At 33.1% G+C, this 20,036-nt stretch overlaps 1 protein-coding gene across 3 annotated transcripts in view; it reads left to right on the top strand.

Moving 5' to 3' along the window:
- Positions 1-20,036, top strand: part of LOC124369284 (CTTNBP2 N-terminal-like protein) — a 64,854-nt gene that overhangs the window by 36,864 nt on the left and 7,954 nt on the right. For 2 of the 3 annotated variants that reach the window (XR_006923064.1, XM_046827204.1), the window contains exons 6-10: positions 1,944-2,104; positions 4,379-4,581; positions 7,472-7,585; positions 13,332-13,429; positions 15,201-15,554. Coding sequence is in view for 2 of the 3 variants with exons in the window: in XM_046827204.1 (XP_046683160.1) it covers positions 1,944-2,104; positions 4,379-4,581; positions 7,472-7,585; positions 13,332-13,429; positions 15,201-15,554 (930 nt within the window). In the remaining variant the exon portion in view is untranslated. Of the gene's footprint in view, positions 1-1,943; positions 2,105-4,378; positions 4,582-7,471; positions 7,586-13,331; positions 13,430-15,200; positions 15,800-20,036 lie in introns of those variants that run through there. The other variant, XM_046827203.1, reaches the window with a different exon arrangement.

Here is a 20,036-nt window from a genome sequence, read left to right as displayed (position 1 = left end):
CGGGACTTTTTCAAGCACAACTGTTTGACACGACAAACTATATGTTTAATTATAATATTATTATTGTAAGCATTTAGGATGGTAATATTTTTAAATTTCAATTCACTAACAATAATATTATTTCATGTGTAAAATATTATTCGGATCACCATATCAATGCAGCTATGTAGGCCCAAGTGTAGACCTAGGTGTAAATTTATTGTACTATTCACAATGTGTATTGATAATATTATATTCGTTAAATTTAAAGCTTTTATTAACAATTAATAGCAGACAAAACATCATTTCAGTTATAAAATACGACTTGCGGGAAATTGTATTGGAGAGTATGGCAAGAACGCAATAAAACAATGCTGGGAAGGAGCACTAGTAACGTTGTTATGAGCTGGGCACCGCAGCGAGTGGGCCCCGTTGACGTCGTCAGTGGTGGGGGAACATGCGCGTGGCCCATACCGTTTTCTATTCTACCTACCGTGCTTAGGACAATAGATGAGAAACCTCTTATTGCCCTTAGTCCTGATAGGACCTTTGTGCTGCTTACCGAATGACAGGATATTCAAAGATTGGAGGTATGGGCTGCATCCTGTCAAGACGCAATGTTACATCCACAGTAGGGAGTTAACAGGCACAATCTCAAGTCATGTCACCTTGGAAGAACGGGATGCTAGCTCTTTTCCAGCCTCTTCTAGTCAAAGCAGGCAGGGAAGACAATACTTCCTCATGTTTATGCTTGCAGAAACCTTTATCACTATGGTAGCCCCACACACTCCAAAAGTCATCTGCAGTAAACTTGACCTATCAATTTTTTTACCCCAATATCTCAACATTTGGGGTTTTTGTTATACCAAGTCTAGGTTAAGCTGGCTGGAAGTGAACCCTCCCAAGGCATCAAATTTAAATGTTTTATTGTTAAAGACATAAACATGCATAATCGTCAAATACATACCATTTAATAATGAGTTAATTTCTTTCTTAAAAAAAGAACTATAAATACTTATTAATGAAAAATCAGTGAGTACTACAATATTCTTTTCAAATTAAATAAATCTGGAGCTTATTTCAAAAGGACACTAGAGTATTGCCCTACTTGAACACAAGTGTAAGTTATTTTAAAATTTTATACTGGAATAAAAAGTTGTTGAGTGGTTTGGGAGAGCGAATGAGTTAGTGCTGTGAAGATTGTAAGGCGACTGTTTTACTAAAAATACGTATTTGTTTGTGAGGACAAATGACATGCATTCCAACAAGTATAAGCTTGGAAAAGTCAACAAGTTAAATTGTTTAAAGAAACATGTTCATTATTGAAACCTATCAAGCCTATATATTACCCTTATGGCCTTCCTCTAAATCATAAGTATGGTGGATTCATGATCCCTTATGATTAAACCATAGCTCAAGTGGGAATAGAAACATGCCAGTAAGACGTCTTTACCAGACGTAGAAGCAGAGCCGCACACACAGGAAAATTATTTCATCTGGAATTACTCCCATGGCTATAGATACCCAAGATGGTATTTAACCTCAACTAATCGCCTCCACCTCTCCCAGTCTACAGCATCCTCTTCTACTCCTGCCAGTTTTCTTAGGTTCCGCTCTATTTGGTTCTTCCATTGTTTCTTTGATTTTCCTGTTAGATATCTTTTCCTTATTTCCTTCCTCATTTTTCTACTCTCTCTCTCTTCTAATCATTTATACTATCCCCGTTAGCTATATTTTCTATATGTATAATATTATTTACTATGATATTTATTTTGTTTTATACAAGTCTATATTCTTCATATTTGCTTCAATTCAACATTTACACTTTCAGTGTTCATTTACTAAAACTTAAAGTTCAAATGTTTACAATATTTAAGCAGATAGGAGAGTGTAATGATTAAACTAAAAAATGGTAATACATAGAATTTTTTCACTGTAGTAACGCAATCTATTTTCTCTTTTAGATATTAACAGAGGAAAAGGGACGGATGGACTCAATGGCTGAAGGTTTAGAAGAAGAGAGTAAAAAGTCATTACAAATGGAAGCCGAATTAGAAAAGCAGCTAGCGCAATTTGATTCTGAGAGTCAGCAATTAAAGGCTAATTTGTTAAAAGAAGAAAAGAGGTAAAGATTTGTTATCTACCTTTGGATATTTACCATAATCTTATTTGAGTTATGATGTTTGAATACAATGTCTACTTAACTTTTATTAATAGTTATTATACCAAACACATAATTTACATAACAATAATGTGAAGATTTCAATGTTTCTCATAAAAGATGGCTTGGGATTTATGAGATAAAATTAAATTGATAAGAAGTTGAAATATAAATGTTTCTAAGTACCATTGTTGAATAACAAATGTTTTGTTTTTAAACATAATATTCAAAGCCACTACTAATTGTAAGTAGTGATAAGCAAATCCAGAAGTTTTGAACCTCAAATCAGATTTGAAAAGTTCTTAAAAACTTGAATTTCGAATCGTAATAGCTTTTTTTAATTCTAAGAATGATTTACACAAAATCATCACATATCCAATTTCCACCATTCTTAAACTTTTGGAGACTGTCCAACAACATAAAAAGTAATTTTAGAAGACTACCCTTATTTTAAAGGGATTTGCAGAGGTTCAGAGAAATGGCTATATTTTAAGAACTAAGCCATACGTCTTGTACAATGTTGTACATAAAACTCTTCTTGCTTTAGTTCTAATAAAATATTCAAAATTTAAATTGGAGGATCACAGTTACAGATCCCAAATTCGGGGTGAAAATAAGATTTGACAGTTGCAAACAATCTATCAACTTACTCAATTTTTAATTCAATATTTGCCTGTCATAACATGGCACAGATACTCATGCAATCACCACAATCATTAACAATTGCAGCTATAGCGAGCTATAATTTTTCTTTTCCTGTATAATTAATTGTTTCTATTTCTGGGTTCCCCCTAGTAAATTTCACATGTTTTACACTGTAATCTTTGGGGGAAAGCCATTTGACAAGAAACTCTCTAATATGCAATTTAATCATTCCAAATACATAAATAAATATAACTAAATACATTTTTCTAGAAAATATTCTACAAACAGCATCCCAAACCAGAAATCACTGGCAGTATCGGTTAATATGGATCTCTTATATTAAAAATCATGTATCAGAGGATTCTTGTAAGTTGTTGAAACATGAGTAATCAACTAATGAGTAATATAGATTGGCAGAGGATTTGACTTATGGCAAATAGATGTATGAGAGCAGGGTGAAAAATTTCAAGTGCCACTAAAGAGGTTGTGGTGATAGCATCTGTGTGGTTATGTAAACCTGATATTCCTCTATTAGAATCTTAGTGTAAATACCTCCTTCTGATTGTTTTCATTAAAAATAAAGTTATTTGACAGTTTCATGATAGCTGCCAACCATATAATGTTACCAACCTCTGAAGTATATTTTGATAAACTTTTCATTAGAATTTAGGTAAGGTTAATATTTTTTGACAGCTGTCAACATTTAAATGGAATTATTGCACAAGATTTGGAACTAGCACCCAAAAACCTTATTGTGTGCTTAAAACAGCACACTTTCAATCTCGTGGTACTGTAATGTTTTTAGTAAGGTCAAAAAAACTTATTTGTAGAAAAGTGACAGTTTTCTAACAGTGCTCACTGGAAATTTTAATCAGGAGCTTGATAGTAATAACTTATATACCTGTGAATTCCAGATAGTTTCACTAGGGGCTACTTCTCATAAGAAATGTTAGCGCCCCCTTTGTTTTTTTGAACCATTTTACTTGAATATAATTTATTTATTTAGTAAATAAACTATATTATGTTTTATTTCCATTTTATTAAAGAAAACACATTTCATGTTTAATATAATGTACACGAACAGTATTGGAACTTGTTTTTAAAAATTCAGGGTGTATTCATGAAGGTATAGTAGAATGTTATGTCCAATAAACAAATATATGTATACAGACCCATTCCAATATAAGGTTCTTTTTTAAAGTTTTGTGAAAAATGCGGTTAATATCTTATTTTCAAACATAAAATAAACTAAGATACGCAACAAACAGATAGACGTCACTACTAAACACAGGTTGAATAAATCAGCAATGCCGCTTCTATATTTTCTCCTAACCTCCTTCAAAGAAGGTGTTTTGTAGGGTTCCCACTCACCATGCCCTTGTGTAATAACCAATCAGCAGCATTAATATTGACAGGTAAAGTAACCGAGGCCCAAGCTTTATTACTGATGTCTACCAAACATTGCTCTCAATCTGGGACAATCACCATTTTTTAAGATGGAACTCATTCTATTCATTATTAATTTAAGGTTCTTGTCATTGGATTTCTACTTTATTGTCAGATTTATTTTCAAAACTAATTGGACTGTTGCAGAGCTAAGGATTTGGAGAGTGAGTTAGAGCGAGCAAAAGGGGAAGTGGCATCTCTGGAGAAGCAGTTGGCTGAGGCCCATCAAGTAGCCATGTTCCAAGCCAACGCCAACCTTGTGGGTACGATGGTTCACCCACGTGCTCCTCCTCCTCCATCCAAGCCTTCTATCATCCCACCACAGACCTCTCCAAGGCTAACACCCCCTGGTGAGTACAACCATTTCAAGTAACTTTGGTACAATCACTTAACTGGTACATACTAAAATTATGAAACAATCCAGCAGTACCATTGAAACAAAGGCCTACTATAAGAATAGTGTATTGCTGTTTACATGCACTGCATTGTCACAGATGTCTTACAACCACGTTTTAAAATTAACTGTAACATCCTTTCTAAATTCTTAATCATTATAAGGACACAATTTCAGGAGGTAAATAGTAAGTTTTTTTTTAAAATTTGCAACTGTTCACAGCAACAACTTACAGTAAGAGGTAACACATTGATATAATGTTTTGATTGTCCAACAAAGCTTTTAATTGTGGTGCTATATCAAAACTGACTAAATCTTATATTAAATCTGTTCCAACTTGTAAATATTCATACGTTTCAATCACTCTAAAATTATGTTTTGCACATACTAGGCATTCTAAAATATGCATAGCTTGTAAACTTAAAATATTAGCCTATAATAATTAATGGTCTGCTACGTGTTCTAAAATTAATGTTATACATAATCCTCAGATCTCTTTTCTGCAATACAAAGAGTATTTTTGTATAATTATTTTTATATTCTCTCATACAATCTCGGCATAAATTCCTGGAAAGGTTTATCAAGTGAAACCTCTTGAAGTCCATTGCAAGAATTCTTGCAATTATCATGGTGATAATCCTTGTAGACAGTTGCAACTGTTTCATACAATAATACAATTATACTGACTATAGCCTCTATACATCATTAGTGGTATTTTATAAAAACATTGGTACTAGGAAAAAGTGAATGTTCTATATCATTAAGATCCAGCGGAAGTTATGGCAACAGCCACTAGAAATTTATTGGGGCCTATATTACAATGCTATTTGATTTCATATCCCAGAAATGTGTACTGTATATAAATTGTATAAACATTTTGTATGGTCTCTTACATAGTATTTAACTATACAAATGTAAAATGTAATATACATATCATAACTTAAATATTACATGAAATTTTATGACAAACAGGGGTACAATATTTATTTATACAAAGTTTTATGTGTTAGTTAAAGAATCTAACTAATTAAAAAATGTATACTCTTTACTACAAATCATTCTTATTAAATTTAAAAAATTGATTAACTAATTATTTTATAACATTTTGTTCCAGATCTCAAGGATTCTGAAATATAGTTTTGCTTTTGGTAAAATTACTATATTCTTATTTCACTTTAGAAAAATGTATGATATATTAAATTTGTTTAGATTAGTTTTTGCTTATTATCAAAAAAATACACCAGAAATCAATTCAAACTTGAGCTCTCACAAAAATGTAAAATATATTTTTGTTCAAACACATTTATAATTGTTTTTATCTGTGATTGAATAATATTAGGATGTTTTTCATATTCTTCAATCATTGAATAAAAGAGTTATGTAAATCTGTTAGATAGTTATTGTACAATAGCTTTTTTCTCAAATGCTTGTAAAATTACAGGATACAGTCTAGCCGTGTATGAATGTGAAGGACAGTGGAAGCAGTACTAAAATGGTGCAATAAAGCATCGAAAAAAGGAAGCAATTTCAAATTGTTAAAGGATAAAGAAAATTGTTTCCTAAAAAATTATGAAGTTTTTGACACGTTATCCTAAAATACATCAGCTCGATTTGAAGTTTTATGGGATAAATGTCACTTTATTAATAAATATTTTATTGAGGTTGGATTGGTCTTGGCCTAACAATATTTTACAAGAAAACATATTTCATTAAAAATTGCAAAAAGTAAATATTTTATTATGATGTGGTGTGGATTATTGATTAGGTTCCCTATAACCACCTACCAACGTGTAAGGAAAATATGGAAAATTAGGTCCAGTCACACAGTTGTCAAATCCATCTCCACCACCACCATTATTTGAGGTTGGGCCTAGGGCTTCATCACTTTCACTACCTGACACATTTTCTGATGTTGGCAGGACAGTTTCAGTATCACATGTTCTTTTTCTTCATTACTCTACACGTCATCGTTTTCTAACTCTCCAATAACTTCGGAATCAGAAACAAAAGTGCCCAGTAGTGACATATTCAGTTGACACTAAATGAAGTTAACACCTTTACTGCTAACAATAACAGCAGATGACGATTGTTTATGTTCATCTATTAGTATTAGTTCCTAAGATTGCTGTGCGATCATAGCACCAATAAAAGACCTCGCAGACTGCTGAAAAATGGGAGAAAACTGATGTTATGGCGATGTCGGATGATGTCCAATATACAAGTGGAGTGGCAAAATTAAAATGCTGTATGAGGTCCGACTTCACGAGTTGTAGGAGTTAAATCATATTTCTCATAATATGTTATAATATTATTAAAGAATACTTAAATATTGACCATGACTAAATGCTCACTCTAACAAACTAATACTTTGGTAAGGTGTCTCTAAGTTCGAGCCAAGATGGACTTATATTGTTGGTAATAAACAATTGCACACGTATCTCACATACGTAAGACAATGATTGGCTCAATATAAAGATGTTTACAAGTGTTATATCTACGACAGTATAGAATATTAACTTTAGTAAATAAATTAATGTATTTTGTATAAACGTGTTTGATGGTTTTCTTTAGAAACTTACTGCATTCATTCAGTTATTGTAGAACTTTTAATTCTTATTTATTTATATTTAGTACACATATGTAACCATATTGTCTTTCAGTAAAATAAGTTTTACGTGTAATTGGCCCGCCTGGCTTCTAAAATCTTTCAGTTTGACCTTCAAACAAAATATTTTGAAACCCCTGTCCTAAAGAACAGATCTCAAAAAATAATAATTTCTATGTTTTTTCTGCAAAGAAAAATTCCGGGGTTAAATGACTCACACTTTTGTTTATATCGGTTGTAGGCAAGAGCAGTGTGTGGGTTGAAGGCAGTGTGGAAGGAGGAACTCCTATGATGAGCGTGGCTAAAGTAGTCCAGCCCACTGCTACTGTCTCCAGTGTACCTGTTTGTGGTCCTAGTAAGTTATAGCTATCGTTATGTTTGCAGTAAAAATTTATATACTCAGTAAAACACATTAATTAGAATTCCTGAAATTATTTTAGATGTGTAACCAAACATAAAAACTAAAATTTCCAAGATATTGGGAAAAATTTAGACTTATCGAAATCATGTATGGTGGTAGTTTATTGTCTTACACATTTTACGTTACTAATTAATAGAATTAGAATTATTTTTCCCCATCAAGTTGATTTCCTAAAATTTTTTTATTGATGTCCTGTAGTCAAACACAAATATCTTAGTTGATGTGAAATCAGTCTTATCAAAATCATAGTGTAGTAGTTAATTATCTCACACTTCTTGTGACATTGAATTCACAGCTATAGGAGAGTGGAAAACTGTATTATGGGAAAACTAATAAAAATCAAATTTAATATGAAAACACAAAAAGTGGAATTGATGATTTATGTTGTACTGTAAAATTAATAGAATGTTGTACTGATATGTCCTGTTTTACTCATCCTACTACTATTATTTTCATTAATAGTACCAAAAAGTATTTCATATATACAAAAATCTTTCTGAACAAGACCACTATTGTAAATTGTACACTCTTTGTTTAATACAAGGTAGAAGTACCCACACCACGTGTTGTAACAGATTTCACTGAGGTTGTGTACAAAATTAAAAATTTATAACTCATTTCACTCGTGAAATATTCTGTAAACAGATAGACAGACAGACAATCATGCAAAAAGACATTGCCACTAAAATTACGCATCATAGAAATCACTCTTGTAAAAATGAAGTCTTACGCAAAATGTAAAGTCTGCATATGAAGTCTTTCTCAGCATATCTTGCCAGATAATATATTCACATTTTTGTTAGTTAAATTGGGTATAATATCACTGTTTAGATAATAAAAGTATACACACAAGTCGGTATGTGTTGAAATAGGTTACATGTGTTAATATCTTACATATTTATATTTCTTCTTATTGCGTTTGTTTTCAAATTTATTTACTCTGCTATTTTCTTATTGCCATCATGGTTACTCATAAAAACAATGTAAAAACATCCGCTAACGCTCAGCCCATTTCCACGGAGTGAGTGACATGAACCATTATTGAACTCTGTTACTGTATAGAAATGAAACCTCAAGCTCAATATCAAATCTATAGGTCAGTTGGTTTTTCGAAATATCTTGCAGAGAGACGGACAGCAGACAGGCAGACAGACTGAAATTAAATTTTTCCAGCCCACAAGTGATAGGCTTTGCTAAAGCTCAGCCAATCGAGTTTAAACACTAATGTTCTCATTATTTTAAGTTCTATAATATTTATTATTATAATATCTGCTGTTAATTTTGCATACTTATTGTTGAGGGTTAAAACGGTGTTAACAGTAAGGAGACAAACAAATAATTAATGAAGAACAAAGAAATTGTGTGGTATGCTTGCATTTTTTGTGTCTTCAAAACAAAGTTCTTCATTTTTCAAGAAATCCCCAGTACAGCATGAAATAATTATCCATAAAGGACACAATACAGTTTTATTTACACTTACAGCATTATTACTGCAACCAATAATGCTAAGTGAAATCTAATCTACATACAAAGATAAGTACAGCAATATTTTCTTTTATAAATTTGTGTTTTAATACATGTTATGTATAATTTTATTTATATAAATTATTAAATTGAAGAGATTTTTTAAAAACCTCTGAGGTAGAAACTGTTTGGAGTTGTATATTTGAAATAAATTTAACTTGAAAAGCAACTCAACAGCAAAATACAAACAATTTTAGTGTATATTACATATTGAAATCATAACATAACTTTCAAGCTAATCAATAAAACATTAGTACAAATACATTTAACAAATGGATAATAGGATTATGATCTTTTTTTTTGAAGCCAGAACTGGTAATTTTATTAACAACAACTATAAAGAAACACATTTTATAATAATCATACTTATTATATTATAATATGATTACATTATTTCAAATTTATTTTATTAATCAAGAAACCTGTTACTACCAATATTAACTGTTGAAAAATAGTTGTTTTATAAGTGAATAAATGTATATTTTATTTTCTTAGGTTTCCCTGGCCTGTTGTGTTTATTTCCAGCAATAGACCCCATGTATCCATAAATTCTTTATGAATGTACTTCCATGATTTGTGCTCTCTGTTGTAACTTTGTATGTAACAAATTTGTTCTAAGTATTTTTTTTGTTGGTCTTATTATGAACTATAATAAATAACCACTGTTATGGAATTCAACAAGCAGGTGAGATATCAAATTGAAATTGAGCTAAAAGAGGAAATAATAGTGTGATAAAATTTGCTGTATCACAATTTGTAAAGTATTCAACTTAATTGATAATACAGTCCATTTCTACATAGTGGTAAAGCATAGATAGACCCTCAGTTAATTATAGAAATACCTTTAAAAACAAAAAAAAAACAAAAACAAAATAAGTTTCAAAACATATTAGAACAGAAAAAGTATTGTACTTGATTCTCCTGAATTCCATTCAGGTTCTTAATTTATATTCAGTATGATATTGATTCTAATATCAAATTTTTGTGTAAATGCCTGGTTATGTATGTATACATAATGTTGTTATGATTTGGAACAAGTTGAACTTTAGCTTGTGGCATAATTGTTTGATCTGCTTTTAAAAAAATCTAGGAGCCAATTTTTAAACAATTATTAATTGTTAGATAATAGAAATTTACATATTTTTTTAAATTCAATCGAAGTCATGTAGGTTGCTTGTTTGGTGGTTGGGGCCACATGCATTTGCACCTTTCATTGATTTGCAATCCATCGTTCGTTGTGTACTTGTTGAGCATTGAGCTTTTGTGTGATTGTTAATTCTGTATTGCACTGTACTGTGTCATTTGTTAATACACCATCATACCATATATTTTGGCTGTCTGTTTGCCATTTTGTCCATACTGATGTGCTGCAATCAGACTCAGTTTGTATATTGGTTAAGTGGCATTCAGTATTTTTGAAATTCATAAAGGTGCTATGCAATAATATGCTGCTTTAACACTTTGGTCTTCAATATAGCTTATACAGGATGAGGCAGACCACCCATACAGTACGTATAGCGGCCAAACCAAACGAGGTAAATTATTCATAACAACTTAAACCCCCCTATTTCCACCCCAAAGAATTTGGAGAAATTATTTTGAAATCTCTAAAACTCCCCAAAAGGGTAGTTTTTGGGGGTTAGGGGTGGTTTTTGGAAAATTTTCAAATGTAAAGGTATGTTGAGTTATACCTCATTTTAAAGGTATTTCTTCACTGATTATGTTGATGCAAAAAGTTTGAACCTATCTTGCTGCTTATGTACAGGGTACACCAAAACGTTAAACAATCAGGGGTTTGTGGGTAAATTTATTGCAACTACGTGCACAAATGTAGAGAGACGATATTTTTATTCAAAACTAATGATGAGACGGCTTATCAAAAAATATCATTAAATGCCACACTACCCCAAAATTTACACATTTAAAAAATAAATATAATTTTGAAATACTTAACAGCCCCAATCTAAAAAAATCAAATAGCAACCTAGGTTGTGTTGTACATAATTAGAAAGGTCTTTAAAAAACAAACATTTTCTACATTTAAAGTTTGTCTCTGTCTCCAATGGTTTCAAAACTGTAGTACAAACATAGATTTTTAAAATAATTTTACTAAGTTAGTTTGTATTAATATCAAAACCCAATGAAACAAAATAATGGAAAACAAGTTGGACTTTTAAGTTTAACTTATTTTTAAATAATTTAGTAAAAAACACATCAGGATTTCTATCAGTGTAACATGTTTCAAAAGCAATCTAACCGTGGTGTTCATGTTTTAACAATCCCAAATACACGAGTTGCTCCTGGAAGAACTTTGGAACCAATTCCTTAGTCTCTTATCTAATCTCTGTTATTATCGTCTCCCATTCAGTTGTTCTTGTGACCATATGGTATGAGGTAGATATTAATTAAAAAAATTTTAAAGTACGTAGTGTAAGTTTTGTTTGTTCTAAAATGACGTTCTCAAATGAGGAGGCATTCCAGATGCTTATGGTGTTAGGGGAATGTTTCCAAAATTACCCTACAGGATCGTTTTTAAAAAAATTGCTAGTCGAGTTCGTGAAACAGGTCATGTTCAACCTGACCACAACAAAGGAAAGGAACTCGCTAGACCCATGAGAAGTGATAGGGCACCCGAAGTTTTGGCAGCCTTTGAACTGAATCAGCATGATTCTACACGAAGAGTAGCTCTTGATTCTGGTATGAGTCAAAGATCGGTTTTAAGAATCGTTCACAATCATAAAATGCACCCATATAGGATGTTATTACATCAAGAACTCCATGGAGATGACTACCTTCATAGAATGAACTTTTGTTTGTGGGCTCGAGAAAAACTACAATAAAATCAAAACTTTCACCGTAACATTCTGTGGTGTGACGAGGCTACGTTTAGGAGTAATGGAGAAGTGAACCGTCACAATATGAGATACTGGGCATTTGAAAACCCACGCTGGATGGGAGAAGTGGACAACCAAAGGTACCTGTTGCGGTATTACCGGTGACAAAATTGTAGGGCCATTCTTCTTTGACAATCGCCTAGACCGAGTAGTTTATATCAACTTTCTCATTGGTCACTTGCCTAATTTATTGATCGAAATCCCTGAGGAAGTCTTACAACGTATGTGGTTTATGCACGATGGGGCACCAGCACACTACGCCAAAGATTCTCGATTAATTCTAAACGAGCAATACCCTGATAGATGGATTGGAAGAGGCGGCCCTGTGAACTACCCAGCGAGATCTGATTTAACGTGTATGGACTTTTACTTGTGGGGTAGACTAAAAGACCTAGTGTATAAATCAAGACCAACAACTAGAGAGGACATGATGCAGCGGATAAGGTAGGCTATAAACACGATCAGTAGAGAAGAGATAATGAGAGCTGTAGATAGCTTCACCTCAAGGATTGAACTCTGTCTGGAAAACAATGGGTTGCAATTGGTTCCAAAGTTCTTCCAGGGGCAACTCGTGTATTTGGGATTGTTAAAACATGAATACCATGGTTAGATTGCTTTTGAAACATGTTACACTGATAGAAATCCTGATGTGTTTTTTACTAAATTATTTAAAATCAAATTAAACTTAAAAGTTCAACTTGTTTTCCATTTGTTTCATTGGGTTTTGATATTAATACAAACTAACTTACTGCAGAGAATTGGTTGAACCCAAAAACAAATCCATGTTCATTATTTCAATTTGGTCTGCTAAGTGGTAGGACAACACACTGTTTCTTTTACAGCTTTGTATGTTGGTGTTCATACAAAGACGTATTAATATAACGTAGGAAATGGTCTGAAACAACTAAACCCGATTTTTTACAGAATACCTAAAAATATTGAATTAAATACCGGAGCCCGAGTATAGGTCTATGGGAGTAGGTTTGTATGGTCTAAGGTTGGTCAGGTGTATGAGATAGAGGAAGCACAGATTTCAAACCCTATCTATAATCTATGGCCAGACCACCTCTATTAGTGCTGTCCATCCGTACCCACTCTCTCCCTTATTTTATTGATAACATACTTAGGTTTGGGTGTATGTAACCATTTGCTCCCTTATTTTGTTGATGATACACAGTCAGAAACTGTGTACCAACTCTAACTTTTATTCTGTAGATACATGATTTATGCTAATCCGTACTATTAAAGTGTTTGTGTTACAGCCACTGGTATTGCCCGCTCCGTGTCCCCGGGTCAGAGCTTGCGAAGTGTTGCTGTGGCATTTCCTTCAACAACCACTGCTACACCACTTCCTGTTGAGGTTAGCTCATAAATATTCTGTCACATATTTACGTTTTATTCAAGGTTTATAACCTGGCCAACAAGGGAACACAACTACACCAATATAACACCAGGCACCTCTCCAACTACTGTCTACCAATACACAGGCTCAGCTCAACTGGAAGAAGACTACCTACATCGGGGCCAAGATGTGGAATGCTCTGCCTGAACATCTGAAGAAATCAAATAAGCAGCTGTTTGGCCAATATCTCAAGACGTGGTTGCAAGAACCCCATTTTACTCTTTAAATTAATTTTTCAATCATTAACCCGTATTTTACCTGTATTGTAAATTCTCTGTGACACCATTCTCATCTTGACAATGATGGAATAAAGATATTTTGACTTTGACTTTGATCATCTAAGAGGGCTGAATCAGCACAGACAAGTATACAAGTACATTAGTTATAGGATAAGGAAGTTGGGAAACCCGTGCATGTTGTGAATGCCAACCTCAGTAAGTGTTGCTACTATCGTATATTGTACAATGACCACGTGTATTCGGTCAAAATAATTATTGTTTCGATTAAATAAATTGCATAACTAGTAACAAGATTGTAAGACAGGTATAATTAAATAGTTAAGCTTATTGTTTAAACTGCTTTTAATATAAAAGCAATTGTTAAATTTTACCATACATGTTAATACGCAACACACTGGCCACTTTCTTATCCAGCTACCTCAGGACTGGAGATCCAACTGGATAATGATTTGTCTGGATAAACTTATGTGTTCTAATATCATCACACCACCTAGACAAACATAATCAAAGACTAATGAAGCAAAAGCATTCACATTGCAACGGGACTGATGAGTCTTACAGTTTAGTTGAAACATTGCTGTTGTTCATTTCCAGCCGATCACAATCAGTTAAAAGGATGTCTTATTAAAAAGTGGTTGGTTAAAAGAATGTCAATGTTTTGAAAACAGATAGCAGGGGCCGGTTAAAATGTAGCCCAATTAATTTGTAATCTCTTCTTTAATTACAGTAAAGGTCATTAAAATGAGCAATAGGTACACTCAGGAATTCCACCACCATTCAGTACTTTGATTTTTTAACCAATAAATGGAGCAATAATTATATCAAGTTATTTGTGACTCCAGCTGATTATTGTGCTCTTGAATAAGCATTTTTTCAGAGTTGTTAACAGTTGCAGACATGATGGTGAAGTGTTTCCACGTGATCTACCATTCTCTACAATTTCAAATAATCATATTTGTTACTAGTTGATAGGAAAATCAGCAGGCTTACCTTGAAAACTAGTGTTAGGGCAGTGGATTCTGACTCTGCAGCCCAAACAACTAGAATGCTCTTTACTGTTGCAGTTCAATCAAAAATTTCTAATTATGTAAAAAAAAATGTATACTTTTTGTGTTTTTCAATCAGTGGACCCTAGAAGGTAGGCTTTCAATGTAAGCCTGTTGCTTTGCCTATCAACTAGTAACAATTCCTGGCTTTCAAACCTAAAATAATCATATTTGTTATTTTTTATTTTTGTTAATTGATTAGGATTTGTCAGTTGGTCTAAGTTTTTGGGATCATCATTTAATTTATGTAGAGTTTTCTTTTTGTACTTTGTATTTTGAGTTTTTTAAATGTTTGAATATAATTAACTATTAATATTATTAGTCACTCAACAATAAATTTTATATTTCTACATATATTCTGATTCTGGATATCCTATTGTTTAATAGATCCACTTGAGACTTATATGAACAACATAATATACTAGCTATGTATATTGTGTACAGGTTGACAAGCGGTCAGGTGGTGTGACCAGTGGCAATACTGTCGTAGCCGCAGGAGTGTTACCCATGGCTCCCAGGATGGCGTCTCCAGCCACTAAACTGTTCCCTGGCCAGGCCAAGGTGCCCTTCCTCGCGGCAGACACCAAGAAACAACCAGCTGTAGGTCGTGGTGCACCCCCTCCCGTTCCTCCCAATAAACCTGTGGTCCCTCCCAAGAAAGATACAATTCTCTGTCGGAGAGGAGACAGTGCCATCTCTGTAGACGAGCCCAAATCTAGTCCCCAAGCTCTCAAGTATGGGATGACAGCTAAGGAGAACAAGGTGGTTCACAGTGGTGCGGGGGCGGTGGGAGAGCAGGTGGGTGAGCCCGGCCACCAGACCTTGCATGAGCTACCACCAGAAGACCTTGAGCTTGAACTCCACCAGTTGTCCCTCAATACCAGTAGTTAGCATATTATTTATACCTCACCGATCCTTTCAAGTGATATTTATGTTTTATGTGCTTGTTCGCTTTGATTTAAAAGTATTTCACAATTTATATTTATATACATTTGTTCCTTATCCCTTTTTTGTTTTACTAAGCAAGTTTTATTTCTTTTTGTAAATTCAAAATGAATAATTTTATTTATTCCTTTTGTATCTTTTTAGTAATTATATACTGTGTATAAATTCTATTTAACAATATTATTGTGTTGATCAGTTTTGTGTATAATTATGTATTGATTATGTTTAATTTTTAATAAACATTTCAAATTTATGCATGGCTTTACCATTTATTTTATTTCATTATTATTAAATTCCTTAAGTTATAGATACATTTTGGCTTGGAAACCCCTTATTTAAAGTTTATTAGTTTGAGTTAAACTTTCAAAAACATTTTTTAGCTCAAGATTTTTTTAGGTTTAGTTTATATTTAGACATTGTTGTCTGTTTGGTGTAATAGAATGTTTTTAGTGCTTTTCATAAAAGGAGAGACTGATCCTTTTTTCCGTTTTTTTCACAGTACATATACTAGTTTTGTTGACGAGCAACAAAAGTTCCAACTAAGTGAATTGTCTGTGTGAAAAATTGTTCATGTGAAAATACATAATTTTTATTGAGTTGCCAAGGTTATAGTGTTGAAACAATGCGTAAATTATTCGTTTAGTACTATTTATTTTTCGGATGGCTGCAAGTACAAGTGTACGAGGTGTGTCCAAAAAGTATCCGACCTTGACGTCTGGCATGAACTGACGTTACTCGGCGGCAACGGCAATCTGGTTCCCTTCAAAGTACTCCCCTCCACAAACCACTATCTTATTCCAACGCTCCTCCCACTTACGAAAACACTCCTTAAATTCATTTTTCGGAATGGCTGACAGGTCCTTCGTCGCATTTTGTTTTATTTGTTCAACATCGTCAAATCTTTTTCCTTTCAAAGGAATTTTTAATTTCGGAAATAGCCAGAAGTCACAAGGAGCTATGTCAGGTCTGTAGGGAGGCTGTCATAGTTGGTTGATGTCGTGTTTGACCAAAAAACGCTGAATAAGATTTGAGGAATGAGCTGGCGCGTTTTTGTGGTGCAGGATCCAGTCATGGTTTGTCCACAGTTCAGGTCGTTTCCTTCGCACTGCATCTCGTAGCCGCCTTAGGACCTCAAGATAATACTCCTTATTCACTGTCTGGCCTCTTGGAGCATATTCGTAATGAACAACGCCGTCCTGGTAAAAAAAAACTGTCAGCATTGTCTTGACATTGCTTTGACTTTGTCTTGGTTTTTTCGGCCGTTGCTCTTCGTGAGTTTTCCACTGTGAAGATAGAGAGCCTTTGTTTCAGGGTTGTAGCCATAAACCCATGACTCATCACCAGTAATAACTTTTTTAAATAGCCCTGGATCACTTTTTATCAAATCCAGATTGTTGTGTGCGATTTCAAGTCAACAGTTCTTTTGGTCTTCTGTTAGCAGTCGAGGAACAAATTTTGCCGAAACTCGGTTCATTTTTAAATATTTGTGTAAAATGTTACAAACTGACAATTTTGGTATTCCTAAATCTTCTTCCAACTGTCGGACAGTCAATCGACGGTTTTCATTAATTGCTGCACAAACACGTTCAACATTTTCAGCGTTTCTGGCAGTTGAAGGCCTGCCAGATCGGTCATCACTCTCCACTGATATGCAGCCATTTTTATCTGCCTAAACCACTCTTTTATTTGTGTATCATAGGCACGTCTCTGATGCTGAATGGTCCAGTTTTGGGCAAAATTTAATGCAAATGCGCTGCTTAACACGTTCAGTCATATTGAAATGCGACGCACACACACGGCAGTACTGTACGGAACAGAGCGCTGTGACTCACTGAGTGACCGGATTGTATTCAATACCTAATATGGGAAGGAGTAGGCTCACTAGTTTAAAAATTACAACACTGTACTTTGATTTAGCATTTAAATACAACCTATCTTGCTGCAGCCACGTTCTTTGTCTAACTTCATTCAGATGACTCATAAGTAGGTTCAGCAAGACGTTGTTATAGAAATAATTATACATATCTCCATTTAAATTTCCTCCAAAGAAGTGGGGGCCAATTATTCTCTTTCCAATTATGTCATACCATGTGTTTTTAGCGTCCAATACGTTTGGTTGTCTAGTGCATGCATCCAATATGGATTCTTGAGGGACCGTTAAAGCTTCTAGTTTAGAAATGCGAGCATTAAAAATTACTTGGGGGAAGAATGATGTAAATTACAGGGAACCTAGAGGATTGGAAGGGTAGATTGGTGCGTGATTGGAGATTCACAGTAAAGTTTCAACACAAATTTAATACAGTTCCAGGAATAAAGAGGAAGGCCAGTAATGGTGACTAGACAGGAAGGGAATATGCCAAAAAAGTCCTCAGGAAGTTGGTTATATCCTTGTTACTCAAAACACAGGCAGCCAGGTAGGATACAGTGCTAAACCAGCTGCAGTTAGACTATGTTGAGAGACAAACATGCAACTGATGTTTTGTGTTGAGTTTAATACATAATTTCTTGAAACACTGAAACAGAGTCAAGAACATGTACCATGGACAACAGAACTCCAGTAACCACATCATGCAAAATAACCAATCTCATCAGTTTGTCAGTTATCTCATAGCTGCTTGTTTGATTATATCAATGTAGATTATGGGACTCAACCAGATTAACCAATGCAATGACTTAAGCTAGTATAAAATAAATAAAGATAACACTGATGTATAATTATTTAAATAGTTAGAATAATACAGTATGAGTTAAATTATGGATACACTATGTTTAGTTTTTGATGGATGGATGGCACTCTGGACACCTCTATAGGAAATATTAATATTTTTAAAGCCAAATTAAAAAAAGTATATTATAAGCCTTAGTTTATACTCGTTGGAGGAATTCATGTCATTAAAAAGACCAAACTAGCAAATATTTTTAGTAATAAGATTGGCCATATGTATGATGGCATTTTGACACTATTCCTGTACACTTGATGTATTCAAATGAATAAAGATATTTGATTGATTGATTGATTGAAATAGAAGTGAACTTTTTAGTCACTTCTTAGTTATTTTACAGTAAGGTGTCCCGAGTTCCATCCCTCCATCTTGATCCATTAAAAACTAAACAGAATATATCCGTATTTTTATTCACACTGTATACTCCAATGAATTAAGTTTTGCAACTCATTAGGTCCATTTTAATGTATTGTTGTGGGATCTGTTTGTTTAATCATGTTAATTGGATTAGATCCTGCTGCCTAGCTGTACCCATTTTGTGCTCCCATTTTTAAATATTGATTTAATGGCTGCTGTCACATATATCATACAAAAACCTGTACTATTTTGTAGGTTTAGTTAGGCACATCCTTAGAAACTGACATTTTTAAAATTTTATATTTCAGATCCCAACTATTTTCATATCCATTTAATTTATCTTTAAAGTATCAAGACATATGCCAAAATAAATCTAAACATTAATTCTGTTTAGTTTTTCCAAAATGTTTTCAACTGTTCAAAAATGGAATTCTTAATCTTTAACCCTATTACTCATCATTCTTGTAAGTTGAATGTTTTTCTCTAGTTTATATAATTATTTAATTTAAATTCTTCCCTGTGATGTCATTTTACAATTTCTAAAGTCTGTTGGCATTAATTATACTTTGCACATGTATAGACAAAAACCCAAGAGTTAATACAATTTGGATTTGCTTGATTGTTAAATTTATTTTTATGACAAGTTCTAAGGTGCTGGTCATTGGTAAATATTTTTAAGCTAAAAACATCAAAGTTTTATTTGCAGGTGTTTATGTTGATTGATTTACAAGAGAAGATTGAAGTTATGTATTTATTCAGATTCCTTTAACACCTTCATTGTGTCACAAGTACCATGTTACTTATGCCACATATCAGTCTATATGTTAAGTAAAGCAGTCGTCATCCCTATTCTAAAGTGTTCAGTGTAAATCTATTATTTTGTTTATTACTTTATTAAAATAAAAGTTGTGTTTCCAGAAAACTGATATTTACAAAAGTTAAAAATAATTATGTCTTTTACAATGAGTAATGGGTTAATCACACTGCACTGAAATAATAAGTTTCTACTAGGTTTGTGACTAGTAATCAGTTATTAGTTCAGTTGAAGCTTTCTTGTACAGCAGTTTTTAGTTTTTTTTCAATGATAGAGTAGCGGATTTCTGTGTAACAAATCAACATAGTTTAACATCTTATCAAAGTTAAACATCTTGCCATTTAAAATAATCTGTTGTTTCAAATTGAATCACATGAATTATCAGTTACTCTTTTTTTATGTTGACCAATTACTAACTTATTATCTAGCTTACTTGTATGA

The sequence above is a fragment of the Homalodisca vitripennis genome, chromosome X (genome assembly GCF_021130785.1).
Source record: "Homalodisca vitripennis isolate AUS2020 chromosome X, UT_GWSS_2.1, whole genome shotgun sequence".
Taxonomy (NCBI): Eukaryota; Metazoa; Arthropoda; class Insecta; order Hemiptera; family Cicadellidae; genus Homalodisca; species Homalodisca vitripennis.
This window is presented reverse-complemented; position numbering and strand designations above follow the sequence as displayed.